Genomic DNA, 19666 nt, shown 5'->3' with positions numbered 1-19666 from the left:
CAGTAATCATTAAAGTTAAGCCCTTTGTCAGTTCCAGAGCAAAGCATTAAGTCATTTGATGTAGCCTGTGGTGAGCGAATGGACTCAAGTCACGTTGCTTGTGTTCACATTTTAGCTTTGCACCATGCGATGCTAGCTTTAAGACTCTGGGTAAATTATATGACCTTTTAAGCCTCAGTTTTTCTGCTGTAAAAAGATAACAATACTGTAACTACTTCATGGGATCATTAAGAGGATCAAATGAAATAATATTTTCTAAGAGCTTAAAATAGATTTTGGTATCAAGATTTTATGCTGACCTCAAAACTCAGAGGGTAATATTCTTTTTCTGTTCTCTGGGTGAATTTGTGTAAGATTTCAGTTATTTCTGCATTAATAATTTCACCAGTAAAATTGAAACAATCTGGCCTGGGGCTTTATTTGTGGAAAGGATATAACTGCAGATCCAGCTGTTTTTTTAACAGGGGGATTTTCTGATGTGTGTGTGTGTGTGTGTAACTTTTGGTAATGTGTTTTCTCAAGGAATTTGTCCACTGCATCTAGATTGTCAAATTTATTGAAGCAAGACTGTTTATAATATCCTTTTTTATCTTTTTAATGTCTTAGGATCTGTGGTAACATCTCCTTTTTCATCCCTGATACTGCTAATTTGTGTTCTCTCTCCTGATTACCCTTTCCTAAAGGATTTACCAATTTCATCAAACCTTCCCTCAAACCAATTTTTGGCTTTAACTCTCTTCCTCCTTCCTACTTGTATGCTTTTAACCCTTATTTCATGTTCGCTTTTTACTTTTGAATTTGAATTGCTGTTCTTTTTCTCATTTCTTGAAATGGGAGTTTAAAGAATTAATTTTCAGCTTTCTATTGTACATACTTTTATACCAGGAAACATTAAATTGAATAAGACAAACATTAAAACTTGTAATGCAGCTCAAATAGCACTTAGAGGTGAATTTGTCACTGCGGGGCGTGCCCGTGAATCACAAACTTGCTTACAGTTGGTGTATGTTTATGTAGAATTCTGTATGGGTAAGTTTTAGGCAAAAGTTATTGTAGAGTACTTACATCTGTCATTGGAGGGTAAGTTTTTATTGTATAGCTATTATAGGTCATTCTCTCTATTTACAAGTATGATAGGAAAGAGTTGCACACGTGTGTGTGTGTGTGCGCGCCCATGTGCGTCGTCCTCTTTCCTACCCTCCTTCCCCCACTTTCATCCTCTCCCTCTGTCATTTTAGAGAAGTGAGCAAGTCAGGTTTTAATAAATGTCAACTTTATTCCTTTTCCTCTCCAGTTCCCACTTTTAGGACATGTAATACTTAGGTATATGGTCACGGGTCTTGGACAGAGTTAAGTCTTTCCTATGTCATAAATTTGTTAGCCAGTACTCATGTTTCTTTAAACGTAGTCAGTTTGTGGTGGATGCCAGAGATTTATATTTTTAAACCAGGAGCTTGTAGTTCGATTTCCAGTGTCTTTTGCCCTCTCTTTTCTGTTTCATACCTGCACTGTGCACAGACTCCTAAATCATTCGCCAGTGTTTGTGGTTTGCATGGCTTTAGGTAGAAATTAAATCTCTAATCTTACTCTTAAGGTATACTAAGAGCGCTTGGGTTTGTGATCTTCAAGTTAATATTATGCATCTGCATTATGTCCTCTTCCTTTAAAGAGCTCTTTATATTTTTGGAGATGATAATTAAAAAAGGAACAAACAAATTGCATTCTTCCCTTTTTTTGGCCTCACAGCTTGTGGGATCTTAGTTCCCTGACCAGGGATTGAACCTGGGCCCTTGGCAGTGAGAGCACGGAGTCCTGACCACTGGGTCGCCAGGGAATTCCCACAAATTATATTCATAACCGTCTGTAGCCTCCCTTTTTCGCTTTCTTATTCTCTACTTTTTAATGTTAGGATTCTAGTTATTTCAAAAGGTTTGGCACTTAATGGACCTGGGAGAAGCTACCATAGCACTAATCACTGCCCACCTTATGGCTTACCTTGAGTATTTTTTTTTCATATGGCATAAAGGGAATTTCTAAAATCAATCAGATTTTTCACTTAATATATAGTAATTTTTAAAAGCATTCCCACAGGAGAGAATTTTAAGCTCTACTACAGCTCAGTGATAAATGAAGCAGCCTCAGCAAAGGCCCTATGAGATGAACACTCGGGAGATGTTTATGGGAGGGTGCAAAGTTTCTGGAATGGAATTTGGTAATATATATGTCAGCAGCCCTAAAAGAAATAATTTTTACCGTTGTTGTACTAATTATATTCCCAGGGTCCTGTCCTAAGGAAAAATTGAAAATTTTTATGTAAAAGATTTATATATAAAAGTATAATTTTATGTTAGCAGTAAAAATTGCAGAATGCTAAATGTCCTTTAATTTTAATTGATTGAATGCTATGGCCATATGGCCATTAATCAGCTCTTTAAAAAAGATTGTTAGTGATGTGGGAAAATACTTAAATGGAAAAAGACACAAACTTAAGCAAGTATAATCCCAATTTTATTGAAAATTTATACGTGTATATGGACAGGATTTGTGGAGATCACAGAACAAAAATTTCAGGAAATAATTGAAAATGTCTCTGGTGCTTATCTTTGGTGTTTTATTATGGGTATCTTAATTGTTATTTTTGTCTTTACAATTTCTGTGAGCATATCTATAATACATATATACCAGAGGAAATGGGGGGGGGGCTTTTTAAAAATTAATGAGGCAGACTTCCTAAGTTACATACTTAAAATGCAAATATTTCTGTTGGGCTTCTAAAACTTGAATTCTGTTCTGTAGTTTTTTTGCCTTGAAACTAGCCCTTTAGCACCTGCATAGTGTTCATCATCTTAAGTAAAGATTTACTGTTTTCTTGCAAATTGTCTCTATGAGTTCATGTATAAAGTTTGTAACTAGAATATAGCATACCCACCTATCTTCAGTACAAGCATTTATTTATGCATCTGTTCAGTAAGTGCTAATAAAATGATAAGGAATGGGGCCTTCTCTAAAAGGGCCATCAACCTCAAGTGGGTAGAAAAATTCAAACACACACAAAAATCAGCTTAAAATTTAGATTAGTTTCAATTAGGAGAAAAATACCGTCTGCTTTCAAAATTAATAAGGGTTTTAAAAGTTCATACACTTAGCTGTGCACAGTATTTCTACAACTAAAGTATGGGGGGTGGGGAAGAAGCACTAACAGTGAAGAGTAAAGTTAGCCTTATTAGTTGAAGATGAAGTGACTTGTTTAGAAACCACAATAAAGTTTTAATAATTGTTTCGATAGTAGTTTGAGACTAGGGTAGCTATGGAATAAAAGTTATTTTTCCTCTTCAAAATGAAAAATAAAAGTTATAAGTCAAGAGACTTTTTAATCTGTAAAATGTGTGCAATAATTTGTATCATGAAGGGCTCATATAATGGAAAATGTAAGTGGAGAAGCAGTACACATTGTAGATAAGAACTCAGACTTTAGAATTAGACCTGGATTTAAATCCTGACCACAGAATTGGAGCTTTGTGACCTTGGGCTAATTATGTATTGTCTGAGGTTTTGTTTTTTTAATCTATTAAGTGGAAGAATGCTTCCTTAGGCTGTTGACGATTAAATGAAATTATGTTAAAGTGTAGTAGCCCAGAGACTGCCTGATACATCATAAATTTACAATGATCATATCTTCTTTAAAAATTTAAATTATGTCCCCCTAATCTGTTTTGGTGTTTGAATTATTAGATGTACATTTGTTATAGAAACTTAAATCTGGAATATCTAATCTTTAAGACCTCATCGCCTGATTCTTCCAATGAAAATTCCCCGGCAACTCCTCCCGATGAACAAGGTCAGGGTGATGCCCCATCACAGCTTGAAGATGAGGAGCCTGCATTTCCACATACTGACCTAGCAAAGTTGGATGACATGATCAATAGGTGAGTTGATTTTGTCTTGTTTTTTGATGTATGTCATACATAGGAAAAACAAGATTTTCAGCATAGTCATTAGTACTAAGAAAACAGCAAGAGTGGATAGGAATATCACAGTAAACTATGTTGCCTGTTTTAATAACCTTAACATCTTAGTCATTACCAAGTACTTTGCAACCTGTGGTTCTTAATGGATTTAAAAATGAAAGGAAGTAACAGTGTCAATAAAGTGTTAAGATTAATGATGATCACTCTAGCTGGTGTATTACTGAAGTATAACCGTATGTGTGATTTCCCTTTTTTCTTATTGGTGAATGGGTTACTGGATGACTTGAATACTTTTTGCATGGCCCTGAGGTAAACCAGGTCATAAGGAGATTGAGTTCCTCAGAGCCTGCCCCTTGTCAACTGATTAGTTTGAGGCATTTAAGCATCTCACCCATTTGTTTCTCCTGATCGTCATCTCATGGGGGTAGTTCAGAGTATACAGTTTTTCATACTCATAATACAAACATTCACCTCCACCCACCCCCACGCTTTATTTGGAATAAGACTCAGAGAGTGAAAGTTTAAGCTTGTGTATACGGAAGGAAAATATTTAAAAAGAAGATAAGGGAAGAGTGTGTCAGGGACCCGCCCCCTCGCCCCCACAGGTCTGTGGTCTTACACCAGGCTGTAAGCTCAACAAGTGAGTCCTAGGGAGGTGTGACACATCCCCTCAAAAGAAAAGGCAAACACACACTTATAGGGACTTACTTGCTTTTACTAAGTTTACTTCTTAAAAACATTCTGATTACATAACTAATAAAATGTAAGTACGCACTCTTAAACATAGAAATATGTCATGTCAATAAGGTTCACTGTAATTTCCTCCTTAGGTACACACCTCCCAACCAAAAGTTATCACTAGCAATAAGGTGTGCGTTCTTCCAGGTTATCTTTGTGTTTATTATCATAAGTACTGCTTTCTCTACAAATAATGGAATTCTTATATATTACTGAAATGTTTTCCTCATTTCATTTATCTTAAATATTTTTCCTATTAATATATATTCATTGTTTTCAGAGGTATATTTGAAAGAACACATTAAATGTATATAATGAATTAGTCAAGCAAGCAAACAGTTGTATAAAGTTGTGATGTCTCTGACCATTCTCTATAACAGAGATACAATAGCAAAAAGTTATATTTTGCTTTTCAATTTTTGTCTGGTGGTTGCTCACTCAAGGACAAAATTGCATGTTACCAAATCTCTTGGGGAAGAGAAACATAAAATGATTGTTTTTTGCACTTTCGTATGAATTCTAACAATAGATAGCCATTTAAGTGATATTTGATTATTATAGTAGTTTTATAGCTAAGTTATTAAAATAATCTATTTCCCCCTTCTCTCATTGCTATATTTTTTCTTTTTTTTTTTATATTTTTTTCTTGACAGTGTCTTAAAGTTTTTTGTTTGTAGAGACAACAGATGACACTTAGTCAAACAAAGCAGATAGTTTGCCAACTTATGGTTTTAATATTTTAGTGTCATTTTAATTTTAATATTTTCATGGTGAGGTAAGTAATTAGTAACTCATTTATAGTGCCTCTTTCAGTGTTCAACCAATAAACATCTTTGTATATTATTAAAACTCTTAGGCCTCGATGGGTGGTTCCAGTTTTGCCAAAAGGGGAATTAGAAGTGCTTTTAGAAGCTGCTATTGACCTTAGTAAAAAAGGTAAGTTTAAATGGTATGAGGCTTTCCATATAATGTATCCTACTAGAAAATAGTTTCACTTCATGCCTGAATACTTTTTCTGTATATTCCTAGACAAGAACATTTAGCAAGTTTTCTTGCTATGGCTTAAGATTTATACCTGGAGCACGGGTTCATATCCTTTGGACAACCTTCAAGGATGTTTGTGAACTCTGAAGTTATACATGAAATTTGTATATAATCATGTTTAAACTGTCCAGCTTATGTGTTGATTATTTTTTAATACACAGAAAGGTTTGAATTTCCTCTAAAAGAAAAAAAAGACTTGAAAGATGAGATACTGTGTGTTTTTTGTTTTTTTTTAAATAACCCATTTTTTAAAAACTTTTTATTCTTGTCTAGAAGTAAAAGCTTAATTTTGGAAATAATTTTTTTCAATGATTGATTCTTGAGGTGCAACTGAATTCTCTTAGCAAAGGGCTACTATTGTAATATCTACTTATTTTTAAGGCTTTGGAGATTAAAGTAAACAGCAGTAACATTTTAGCTTCTGAAATTGGGTAGCCATGGATGTGTTCCAATTATCAGTTGAAATTAATTATTGTAAAAATTGTCTTTGGTACCTTGCTTAAGTCTGTCTCATTCCATGGCAAGGGTAAAATTTCCTTTGTCTTCATTACCCTCCTTCATTTAAAGAATGTGTCTTTACACCTTATTAATCTTATAAAAACCAATATAATGAGTTACGAAAATGCATTTTCAGATTACCATTGTTTCTACTGCTCAAATTTCTTTTGTTCATTTACACATTTATTCATCAGTTCAGCAAATTTTTTGAAAACTTCTGTCCTAGGCATGTTTTAAGTCCTGACTATACAATGTTAGGTAAAAACACACAATGGTTATTTCATTTAATATCATTGACATCCATGGGACATGCAGTCTCTACCCCTCCCACTCCCCCATATTTCTTTAGGACCCATGGTTGTTTTTAATTTTAGACAAGGTTCAGATTTTTTAAAAGTACAGTACTAGGGTTAAATGTCATGTCTTTTTACAACCAAAATCAGATAATACTTTATATACAAATTGAATGGCTTTTCATTTTGTCATCAAGAGTTAAAGATCTTTTGTGTGTGTTTGGGGACATGTAGCACTATTGCCTTTCTGAAACCAGATGGAATTAAAGACATTAAGAAACAGATGTTAGGCCAGTAAAAGAGACTAATAATGAAGATGATAATTTATCTTTAATTGATGAAGCGCTTCTGTAGAATAATATAATAGTATTTGTCAAGTGGATAATTTACAACCAAAATGAGATTTTAAAAAAAATAGTTGAGAAGCATCATTTGTTGTTTGTTTTAAAGTTTGTTGTCAATAAAATACTATAATGTATTTAAATCTCCTAGCACATTGTTCTCATAACCATTGTGTTTTTAATGTTGGGCCACTGTCATAATTAGAAATATTTTCAGTTCATCTTAGTATTACTTGGCTTAATGTATTTCTATACAGTTAAGTATTCTTGAAATTCACTGATGGTTGTTTTTATTTTTCAATCTGTTACTTTTTTGACTTCTTAGATAATGCTATGAATTTTTTCCAAAACTAGTCTGCAATTGTTAGCTGTTACTGACTATTTTACAGTTACTGCTTTTATCATGTAATTGGACATTGTAAGACAATCGGATAAATAATTTGTTTACATTAATTTTTCTCTCCTTTTCTTAGGCCTTGATGTTAAAAGTGAAGCATGTCAGCGATTTTTTCGAGATGGGCTAACAATATCTTTCACTAAAATCCTTACAGACGAGGCAGTGAGTGGCTGGAAGTTTGAAATTCATGTGAGTCTTTTATTTTAAAAATCTGATTTATATATATATATATATATTTGGTTACATATTTGATCACTACTTGAATTAAAGGATTTTTTAAAATGAGAAATTTTGTTATAATTTCGGTTGGAAGAAGCATAATCATTTAGAATGAGTGTGAGTTTTCAAGTTAGAAAACATTGGTTTAATCTGTTTCCTTATTTCTCAAGTGCCTTGTGACTTTTGAGATGTGACTTATTTCACTGAAAATATGACACGGTTGTGAAATGCACCAGTCACTCATTTTATGTACCATTAAGGAAGGAAAATGCCCAAGATGGGGAACCTATTATCTGGCACACAAAGGGTCAATGCAGAGAAATAAACTCTACATACAAAAAGAGACACCAAAGAAACCTGCACATTTCAACTTTGGCACCTGATGGAGGGGGAGAAGATCTCTTGAAATTTTTAACCACAAGCCAATATTCAGTAGTGGTCTCAGGTTTATATGATATAATATTATATGATTATATGATATAATCAGATTCTAAAGATCTTAAAAAGTGAAAAAAAATGTGCATTTTAAGATTGAAGTATTGTAATTACTACAAGTCTCTGTTCCTTGTTTATTATAGGGAAATATGGTCTCAAATTGTGAGTTTTTGAGTATGGAATGGAAGCTTTGGGAGTTGTATCAGACTTTTGCATTGAGGCTTAGATAGTAAACCTATTCCATCTTGGATATTTAGTACATTGCTTAGATTTTAGAGTTGTTGCCTCTAGTTTAAAAATTGCAGAGAGGAAGCAGTGGTAATTTGCATCTTGTCTGGGGACACAGAGCAGTGCCTACTTCATTTTGTAAGCCATTGCAAATGTTTTTTGAAAGTAGATACTATATAATTTAAGTAAATGCTAGTTTCTTTCTTAAAATTTATTTTTAATTGAAGGATAATTGCTTTACAATATTGTGTTGGTTTCTGCCATAGGTACACATATGTCCCCTCCCTCTTGAAACTCTTTGCCACCTCCCTAATTTCTTTTTTGATACATCGGTTTGATCCCAATATTAGTAAAGTTAAACATAACTCAAATGATCAGTATCGAACAACTGAAGGATAATTATTAAAATATAATTAATCAAGATTGGAAGATACTTCTGTTCAGAATGTCTTTATCTCATTAATTACCCTCTCCTTTTATATAACAGAGGTGTATTATCAATAATACTCATCGCCTGGTGGAGCTATGTGTGGCCAAGTTGTCCCAGGATTGGTTTCCACTTCTAGAACTTCTCTCCATGGCCTTAAATCCTCATTGCAAATTCCATATCTACAATGGTACACGTCCGTGTGAATCTGTTTCCTCAAATGTTCAATTGCCTGAAGACGAACTCTTTGCTCGTTCTCCAGACCCTCGATCACCAAAAGTGTGTTGATTTGTTGTTTTTAAAGTTAAATGTTAACAGTTGTTCTGCTCTGCTACAGAACTTTAAATGACCTTAACCTCCTGGTAGCATGGAGTAGAGTTATTTCATATAGCTCTTAAAGGGATTTTGCATTGTTGTTGTTATTTTTTTAATTTAAAAATATTTTTGGCTTTCTCAGTATAGTTAGTCCCATTGTTTTTTGCCCATTCTCTTGGGAAATAGTCACAATTTGAGTTAGTATGAAACAGAACATGTTTTTCCTTTTCAATAAGGGTGGAGTAGATTATTTCTTTGACTGAGGCCTGTCTAATGTGTCATAAAACAATAGAAAATACAAATGAAAGCAAAATAGCAAAGCTGACAAATATCAATTAAATATATTTAGTATACAAAATGCAAAAGTCCTCCAGTGTAAATTTTCTATACCAGCATAAATAGAATGTACATTAAAAAATGAATGCCTAAAAAAAAAAAAAGAATGCCTAACTATACTTATTCTAATAAATATTAAATAATTACCCATATATAGTTTTTAAATTTTAGAATTTAGGAAGACATTTTTAAATTTGATGACCTTATTATTCTTTTTTTTAAAAACAGGAAAATTTGAACTTAAAATGTTTGGTTTATCCTGTTAAAAGTGGAAGTCATCAAAGTATATTGATTACATTGAGCTAAGATTTTCTGATTTTTCCTAAGATTGATATTGTTGCTGCTTCAGGCTTGTTTTTGTTTGAGTAAATCAGTCTTTAAATAATGACAATCTCCAAAATATACCTGTTTGTTTTTTTATTTTTTTTATTTTTTGCCCTATAGTCAATAATCTGCAAGAGTCTCAGAGGGGACAACTTGATTTAGGATGGCTTTGAGTTGAAGATTTTTTTATGTATCTTTGAAGCCTAGCTTTTCTTGAATATTACTAGTTTTTGAGTATTTCTAATTGCTTAAATGTACATTTCAACTAAAAACATATGAGATTAACTTTAGACTGATTTTTACTTTGTGCATACATATATAATATGCTATATATATTATAATAACTGTTGAGTGTATCAGCCTAATAGTCCCATTGCAGTTACTGGAGAAATAAAAATATATTACATAATAAAAATGTACTTTCTTTGAATTGCTGAATGCCAGAAGGGACCTGGTGAATTAAATGCTCAGATTTTTCATTGTTTTGATTTAGCCTTTTAAGGCCAAATTAAAAGGAAAATATTAAAATGAACTTATAAAAATCATATCAAAACTGCCATAGTGTTTCTTTAAAGCATTATCTAATACTTGGCATTTTCCCCATGTCCTGAACATTGTTTTTTTTTGTTTGTTTTTAAATAGTTGTAGAAATGACTTTCGCTTAAGACCTAATATAGAAAGTGCCCCTCCCCTCCCTCACCCCCAGCTCCCTTTGTTTTTCTTCCCTTAGGGACTTCCAAAATGCAGCCTTTTAGAAGGCAAGGAATAGAAAGCTGTTTTAGGTAGATGAGTTTTTAAATATATTTGATTCTTTTATCTATGTAAGCTATTGATTTGTTTTTAATTTTACCTATAGGCATGCTTTTAACTACACATACTGTTGCCTATCCCAGCTACATTGTACTTGTTGTCTCTTAGGGAGGAGGTTGAAAGGTAATTCATAGTATATTGCATTGTGGTACCTCTAGCATGAGAACTGGGAAGTATTCACAAGTCAGCACAAAGCATCAACCAGCATGTTCTAATTAGGAGCAACAAATAGGATACCAGGAATTCATTTTTAATGGATAGGTCACTCTTGAGCTTTAAAATTATTGTGTTTCAAGGGTATTTGTGGTTATTCAAAGCTACAACAAAAAATAAATTTCAAATAGTATCTTAGGTTACCAAATAATCTTTCTTTTCTTGAAGTCTTTTTACCCTCTTAAATTTTTAAAAATAGACCTCAGATAATAAGGTAGTCTCATGATGGGGTATTTGAGATAGAAGCATGGCTTCTAATTCCAGTTTACCAGTTATATTGATACAAACAGCTGTGCCCTAATGATCTAATCGGTACTACCAATTATGCTTTTCTCTCATAGACAGGATTACTGTGAACAACATGCAGTATTTTGTGTCTTTTTTTCAAAGATGGTTTTACATAATTATTTTCCTTTATTGCATTTCCTGTTTCTAATGTGTTTAAGAAATTACTTCAGATAGCATTTTCCCTCCCAAAGTCGGAAGTTAACTTTTTTACTAACTGTATTACAGGGTTGGCTAGTGGATCTTCTCAACAAATTCGGCACTTTAAATGGATTCCAGATTTTGCATGATCGTTTTATTAATGGATCAGCATTAAATGTTCAAATAATCGCAGCCCTTATTAAGTAAGTTATGTTTTAAAATGAATCTTCAGTGCATTCTAGAAATTGCTACTTAATTGCTTAATAAAAATTGAGTTTCCTTTCTCAAATATGGTTTCTTTAGCTGGTAACTTGGATTAAAAAAAATAATAGCCTGAGTTCAGTCCTAGTTGATTGTAAGAAATTGTATATTGAAAGAAATTTCTGTCTTTCTTGTTTCAGACCATTTGGACAATGCTATGAGTTTCTCACTCTTCATACGGTGAAAAAGTACTTTCTTCCAGTAATAGAAATGGTTCCACAGTTTTTAGAAAACTTAACTGATGAAGAACTGAAAAAAGAAGCAAAGAATGAAGCCAAAAATGATGCTCTTTCAATGATTATTAAATCTTTGAAAAATTTAGCTTCAAGAGTTCCAGGACAAGAAGAAACTGTAAAAAATTTAGAAATATTTAGGTTAAAAATGATACTTAGGTAAGATATTTACCTCTTGAAATAATTTATGTGAATTTTATAATCATATTTAACACCTAATTTCTCTTACAGATTATTGCAAATTTCTTCTTTCAATGGAAAGATGAATGCACTTAATGAGGTGAATAAGGTGATATCGAGTGTATCGTACTACACCCATCGGCACGGTAACCCTGAGGAGGAAGAATGGCTCACAGCTGAACGAATGGCGGTAAGTCCTTTGATTCTAATTTCATGAATAAGAATCTAAGGCAAAAACCGTAGCTCTACTTAAAGTTAGTGATATTAGCATTTTAAAGAAAATTTTGCAATTGGGAGATGGTTGGATCAGTTTGTGACTGTTAATCCTGAGAACTTTTTGTAAGTAACATGGTTTATTATTTGTGGTTTTTTTGGTGATATATAATTATTTGATGATAATGGGTAGCTTAGCACATCTTTGATACACTTACTGCTGTATGTCGGTGTTCTGAAGTAATTATTAGCTGGGTGGGAGTTGAAGTTGAGTAAAGAAAGGTGATTGGGTAGTATCTGGTACCTATTGAATGAAGTCACCTATTCATTTGATGAATTCCACTTAAAGATTTTAAGATAGGAAATACAATTACTGGAATACAGAACACGTAAGTTAATGTTTTATCATAATTATAAGGACTTCACTTAAGCACTTGGGTTTATATTATTTTGATGTTGAAAGTTTAGGAAATTTTACTTACCATAGATGATTGCATCCTTGTAGTTTAAAAATGAGTAAGAATGCCACTTAAACATTGGTTGCATAACCTCAGTGCATACTGTCTGACAGTACTGAGGAGACATCTGTAAAAGAAGTGTCCCTGACCTCAAGGAGGCCTCAGTTTAATAGGGAAGACAGTGATTAGGATGTGATAAAAAGGTATGGTATGTGGAGGATGCCTTGATTTTGGCTGTGTGTTGGGGGGTCAGGTGGTAGCCTTCTGGTTTGGTGTGTGTTATTTGTCTGTTCACCTTATGGGAGGTCTAGCACAGAGTTACTCTGTGGTCTGAGGTCTCATTCTGGTCCTTGAGCTGCTGCAAAGCCTAGATGAATACAGAAAATGGCAGTAAGTGTTTCGGAACTTCTGTAGCAAATTGATACTGCCACATTTTAATTGTGTTTTTCAAAAGTATATGCCTGTAACAGATTAGAAGTAAAAATGGACCTTTACTAGCTGAGAAGTGTACTTCTTTCTCTAACATGTTTTGGGACTATATAGTTTTAGTAAGTTGAATACTGTGAAATCATACAGTGTGGGCTATTACTTTGTATAATATCATGAGTTAGTTTTCTTTTATTGGCTTAAATAAATGCCTGTCAAGCAATGTAGCATAGTGTTCAGACTTAGGAAGCTTACAGCCTTGATTCAGTTTCTGGTTCCAATACTACTGAGCCTGTTTACTTTTCTGTAATAGGGCAGTATAGCCCTCATTAGGATTGTTAAGATTAAACAAGCTAATGGATAAACAATAATAGTGTAATTGGGTAATAAATAAAAGCAAAAAATTTAAAAGTACCTTTTATCCAAATCAAAACTGGTATAAAAAATCTAAATCCTAAAATGGGTCCTGTATCTACCATAGTTAAACCATGGTGATTGCTACATTTAAGTAATGATTTTCTGAGTAAATGCTAGAGTAAAATATTTTTTAATGATTTCACTATTTTTAATTCATGAAGCATTTCTGTTTGTGCAAAATTAAGTTCCATGAAATTGTGATTTTTCATAATTTTGTATCAAAACACATAAATGTGTTACATTAGTACATTATATTTTGTGAGTTTTTAAATTCCTACTAATGCTTAGAAGTGTGAGCAATACTTTATGTATATATTTTTGAAAGCTTTGAGGCAAGTTTTTTAATTCTTTTTAGGAATGGATACAGCAGAACAATATTTTGTCGATAGTCTTGCGAGATAGTCTTCATCAACCACAGTATGTGGAAAAGCTAGAGAAGATTCTTCGTTTTGTCATCAAAGAAAAAGCCCTGACCTTACAAGATCTTGATAATATCTGGGCAGCACAGGTAAGGACTTTAAGATGGTGGTTATTTGATTTGTAAAAAGAAACGTACTAAAAACTAAAGAAATGAAGTAGTTGTAGTGAAATGGAATGAAGGCTTACATTGTTTGAAAGTCCTGTCAAGAATCTTTTTGAAGTAGCCAGTCATATTTTTAAAATAAAAATAGTCCATCATCTACTATATATATTTGGTAAAAGTCAGCAATTTGTAGGTTTTAAATAAGAAGCAAAGAGTAAAATAATGAGAAATGTCTATTGAAAGAGTATAAGACATCTATAATTGATTTCTTCATATACTTAAAGAACTCTAGTGTCAGGAGAGTTAAATCACTAAATTATTTATAAAAACCTGTAATAATCCAAAGAATTAATAGTTTTTAGAACGGTAAGTAGTCTTTGGTTTCAGAGATAGAAACTGTATGATTATCTTAATGACAAGTTTTCTGTTCATTGGAGCACTTGAGAATTACTCATGAGTTCTGTACTACAAAGCTTTGTTTATTGAGTTTGTTGTTGTTGTTTAGTCGCTCACTTGTGTCCGACTCTTTTGCAACCCCATGGACTTGTAGCCCACCAGGCTCCTCTTTGCATGGGATTTCCCAGGCAAGAATACTACAGTGGGTTGCCATTTCCTTCTCCAGGGCATCTTCCCAACACAGGGATTGAACTCACGTCTACTGCATTACAGGCTGATTCTTTACCACTGAGCCTACCGGGGAAGCCCTTATTTAGTCTTCAGAAACTGAGAAAACATTCAGTTTTGTCTTTAGCTCCAGTTTTGAAACAATACCACTGGTGTGCCTTATTATTTTCCTATTTGCATTGTTAAAATTGTCATGTTAAATTCAATAAACTGTACTAAAAGTTAACATGAGTTCCCAAAGTCTACATTAACCATCTACATTTAACCATCAAGAAATCAAGCTGTCAGGTTTTAGATGGCTGTTCTAAAGCATTTAAAATGTTAGGAATTTTCTTAGGTTACACAGTTAGATGGAGATGGGAACACTTGATTAATTAATAGTGTTCATAGACAGTATGTGCTACTTATTGCTGTTGAGACAGTATATGCTACTTATTGCTGTTGAGATTTTAGTGTGCTCTGATTTTGTTTGTTTTTTCCACAGGCAGGGAAGCATGAAGCCATTGTGAAGAATGTACACGATCTACTGGCAAAGTTGGCGTGGGATTTTTCTCCTGAGCAACTTGATCATCTTTTTGATTGCTTTAAGGTAATAGTTAACGTAGTTTAGTAGTACAGTTTCATTTTTAATAGAATTAGTTCATTAGATCTATGAATGATTCTTACCCAGTAAATACTTAAATAGAAATCTTTAAATGATTTCTGGTGTAAGAGAATTGACCATTGTTTTCTTTTTCAGTGAGCACTTTTTATAATAATAGCCCTTATAAACAAAGAACCTTTTTTTTTTTTTTTTTTCCTTCTTGGTTTTTAAACTCAGGTGGTCAATTTGGATTCCTTTCCCCTAGCAGTTTGTGTTTTTATTATAGGTTCTGTAGGACTGAAGGGAAAGATAAGTGATTACAATGAAATATCGTCAACAGCAAGGACTACCTGCTGTGGGTAGTCCTGGTAGTCTAGGGTGATATGCACAGGCAAGCTGGAAATGTAATTCATGGACTTTGTGGAATTGTAGTTCATAAGGTGTAGCCCAAGAGCTCCTATGGTCATATCTGCATTAGTGCCGTCCTGCACTTTTTAAGGCCATTATTGTATAGTGGTCTCTCCAGTTACTAGTATTGGGTTTGTAAAAGCCAAGTGATGAGTGAATTTGTGGATTAAGAAGACAAGACGCCATGGCAGTGTTCACAAAGGGGTATTCTGTTAATAACTAGTGTAAGATCATGAAGGTATCTTGTTAAAAATAAGGTATACTGACTGCTGATGGGAACATAAGTTCTTGCAACCCCTTAGGAAAATAGTTTGGTGTTTCTGGCAAAATGTTAAGATTTTCATGACAGTCAGTTTGACTTCTCAATGTATACTCTAGAGGAACTGATGCATATGTGCACCAGTATACACATTCAACATTTGCAGCACAATTATTTGTAATAGCAAACAGTTGCTATGTAAGTTGGATAAATGGTGGAATGTTCATATAATGAAACATAACAATGAGAATGACCAACTCAACCACAGGGATGAGTCTAATAAACAGAAGGTTGAAGAAAGGAATGAAGGCACACAAGAATTCATAAACTTTGATAGAACATAAACTTCAGAAATAGACCCAGCTAGCTTCTGGAGTGCTGCTTGCCGTTTGTTATTTTCATCCTGGGTAATAGTTAACATAGGTGTTTATATTATGTACTTTAATGTGTATGTTTGTACCTTTCTTGATGTGTATTTCACAGTTGAAGAAAAAATAATACCAATTACTAGCTTCCATCCAAGACCAATTAATTCTGAGTTGCTAGGACCTCGGAGTCTGTATTTTAAGCAGGATTCTCAGATAATTACAGTAGAGTTGTAAATCACTGCCTTATGGAAAAATTAAGTTTGAAGTTATCAAAGGCAGCTAAGGAAATAATAGAATCAGTTAGGTGGGTACTCTTAATTGCCATTCATTTCTAATTTTGAGATGACTTAATGAAATGATGGTTCGTGACCAGTGATGACCATGATGGGAAAAGGAAAGAAGAAAGGTTGAATATTATGATGTTCTCTAGACCCTCTACCCCCTCTTCTCAGAGTGGTCTAAATATAATAATAGTCTAAATATAAAAAGAATTCCATTATCTATGTTCCACCTACTTTGGCTTAATAGATTTTTATTGAGCATTTATTATGTGGTAACAAGCAGTGTTTTTGGAGATGTTGGTAAAACTAGAATTTTTATAGAGTGTGTTGAAACTTCCTACTAATGAGGATTGAAAGGAAACATGAAGTCCAGGTCACTTTGCAGTTCTTTATAGAGGGCAACCAAATGATTTCAAAGCTTAGTGACTTAGACTTATGTACTTACCTGGTCTACTTTTTCATTGTTTGAGTTCTAATTAAGTCTGTGTTCTTTATAAAGTGCTTATACCAGTTTACAGTCCCATCAAGATTTTCACATCCTTGCCAGCGCTTGTTTTTGTGAAAATTAGGGATTTTTGACAGTCCGCTTGGTATGAAGTGTTACCTCATTGTGGTATTGGTTTTTATATCCTTGATCACTAATGAAGTTAAACTTCTCTTCATACGTTTCTATTCTCCGTGTGTGTGTGAGAGAGAGAGAGAGAAGCCTATTCAAGTCTTTTGCCTAATTTTTCCCTTTTGAGTTATTTATACTTTCCTTATTGATTCATAGAAATTCTTGACACATTTTGAATGCTAGTCTTTTATCAGTTCAAGTGTTGTAAATTGTGGTTGGTTTTTTTTTTTTTTTTTAACTTTATGGTGGCTTTGGATGAGCAAATGTTCTTAATCAATTTCTCCTTTTCATGTTCAATGATTTTAGTATGTATCTGTTTGAGATGAGTACATGAGATGAGTACATGAGTACATGCAATATCATTATCATACCTAAAAACTAATGCTTCCTTAATTGTCACGTAGTGATAAAACTTCCGGTTGTCTCAGATTATACTTTGTTTGAAGTTTGTTTGAATTAGGCTCCATAGTTTGTAGTTAGTTGCAAATGTTTTTTAAGGCTCTTTGAAGCTATAGTTTCCCCCATTGTCTTTTGTTTTTCCTTGTAAATTATTTGTTGAAACTGGATTGATTATTGATTGTGAAAAGTATGAAAAAAAGGCTTTTTCATTGTTCTTTTGCTAATATATATCGTAGGTGGTGATGTGCTCTTCCTTTACGAGGCACATCATGCTTGCTGGTCTCTCAAAATATTCTTATTTGTAATATAATCTAATATTTCAGTCATATTCTTAGCAGCTTTCAGATATTCCTTTCATAATTTTAAGGCGTTTGGAGGAATTGGAAGTATGCATTCCAGTTGACTTCAAGATATCCTGTATTTACCACATTGTTAATGTCTGCATAATAATTCCATTGAAAGAATCCTCTGTAATTACTTAATCATCCTGCTATTTGCCATTTGGTTGCTTTCAGTTTATTTTCCAATAAACAACCAGTTACCAACTTTATACATACACGTTTCCTCATGTTGTTTAACAATGTCCCTGGCTTCTACCCACTACATGCCACTAGTGCATACACACAGACACAGACACACACACACCATTATATAAACTGGGTGTTTAGAAAGAAGTATTTTAGGGAGGGTGTTTGGTTGTTTTGTTTTGTTTCTTTTCTATTTTAGAATTTTTAAATGAGTGGCCGGTCATCTACTAAATTGAAATAGCATTGTTTCATGCCTGTAAGTTAGAAACTTCTTCTTAAATAATAACAGAGTTTGTTATAGACTTTTTTTTTAATGTGTGCAATGCACATTGCTTTTTCATTTATTATGAATATTTTTGTATATCAAGTTGTCTTTAACATCTTTTAATATAATTTTAAAGGTACAAATGACAGACTGAATCTAAGGCACTAGTTTTCAGCAGGAGGCTCTTATGCTTCCCAGAGATACTTGGCAATACCTGGAGATATTTTTGGTTGTTACAGAGAAAAGGAGGCGTTGCTACTGGCTTCTAGTGGGGTAGAGGCCAGGGGTGCTGTTAAACTTCCTATAGTGCACAGGACAGCCCCCCACAACAGTTTTCCTAGTCCAAAATGTTGGTAATACCAAGACTGAGAAACCCTGATCTATGGTATTTAACTGTAAATGGAGATTTTTAAAATTTTTCTTGGAGTTTAAATCTATCGTATCTTACTGCTCAAATACCACTTGAATAATTCTGTGCTCAGCTGTGTCGTTTTTCTGATGAATATTGTTTATCTGGTGACACTTTTAAGCAGTGATGAATAAATAGGTGGTGTTGCCATATCGTTTACAATTTATTTTCTAGGCCAGTTGGACAAATGCGAGTAAAAAGCAGCGAGAAAAGCTACTTGAGCTGATACGTCGTCTTGCAGAAGATGACAAAGATGGTGTGATGGCGCACAAAGTGTTGAACCTCCTCTGGAATCTGGCCCATAGTGATGATGTGCCTGTAGACATCATGGACCTGGCCCTCAGCGCCCACATAAAAATACTAGATTACAGTTGTTCCCAGGTAAGGCTGTGCTGTCTTGCTCACTTTTTGTGACCTTTCTCTTTCACGATGAGGATGGCTTTTAGATATAGAATAGTTCTAGGTTTTTCTGACATCATTTTTGAAGTGATCTTTAAGAATTGACATACTTGGTTCACTGCCTTCCTCTGTCTCTTATGTCTTAAATTTTCTGCATCATCTGAACACATTTTAGTCTTCTTGGTAGAAAGACAGTATAAGTAAGTTACAAAGTTGCGGTAATGTCAGATGTATGGTGCTAAATACCAGTTTCAAGTAGATCATATGATACTAAAGCTAATTATGGACTTCAGAGGTAAGAGAAGTTAGGTTTTCTTTGCTTCTTAGGGAAGTTAAGAAAAATTAATAGAATTTCCTAAACACTGAAACATTTTAGTGCCTTCCCTGTAAGCAAGTCATACAACTTCCCTGCATTCTAACTTGTAGCATGTGTATCTTTTAATTCATGGTAAAATGAATATTGCTGAAAAACTAATTTCCTGCTTGTTAAAACTTTTTTGCTATACTGATGAACTGAAATTTAGATAAAAACCAATAAGTTCAAGCAGGTGTAGGTGTTTTTTTTCCTATACTTGAGATAGTTCATTAAGTATTTGGTATATCAAATAATAAGAACCTCAAGTTTAAATTATTTCATTAAACACACAAACACAAAATAAAAGTAATCCGAACTTAAATTTTTAGGTACACAAACCTGCATTTCTGATTACTATGGACTCAGGGAAGGAGTAAAGTAAATAAAGTATGAGAAGTAAAAATATTTGAAGTAGTTTTGATTTTATAACATTAATTTTTAATTGCTTAT

At 33.4% G+C, this 19666-nt stretch overlaps 1 protein-coding gene across 4 annotated transcripts in view; it reads left to right on the top strand.

Annotated features, from left to right (window-relative positions):
• The window catches only part of USP9X (ubiquitin specific peptidase 9 X-linked), a 115792-nt gene that overhangs the window by 35010 nt on the left and 61116 nt on the right, over positions 1-19666 (top strand). For all 4 annotated transcript variants that reach the window (XM_061136387.1, XM_061136385.1, XM_061136386.1 and 1 more), the window contains exons 3-12: positions 3781-3926; positions 5563-5642; positions 7356-7468; positions 8649-8867; positions 11100-11215; positions 11414-11665; positions 11738-11876; positions 13556-13708; positions 14832-14936; positions 18637-18843. In XM_061136387.1, coding sequence (XP_060992370.1) covers positions 3781-3926; positions 5563-5642; positions 7356-7468; positions 8649-8867; positions 11100-11215; positions 11414-11665; positions 11738-11876; positions 13556-13708; positions 14832-14936; positions 18637-18843 — 1530 coding nt within the window. The remainder of the gene's footprint in view (positions 1-3780; positions 3927-5562; positions 5643-7355; positions 7469-8648; positions 8868-11099; positions 11216-11413; positions 11666-11737; positions 11877-13555; positions 13709-14831; positions 14937-18636; positions 18844-19666) is intronic.

The sequence above is a fragment of the Dama dama genome, chromosome X (assembly GCF_033118175.1).
Source record: "Dama dama isolate Ldn47 chromosome X, ASM3311817v1, whole genome shotgun sequence".
Taxonomy (NCBI): Eukaryota; Metazoa; Chordata; class Mammalia; order Artiodactyla; family Cervidae; genus Dama; species Dama dama.
The sequence above is the reverse complement of the archived record's forward strand: the minus strand, read 5'-3'. Positions and strand labels throughout refer to the sequence as shown.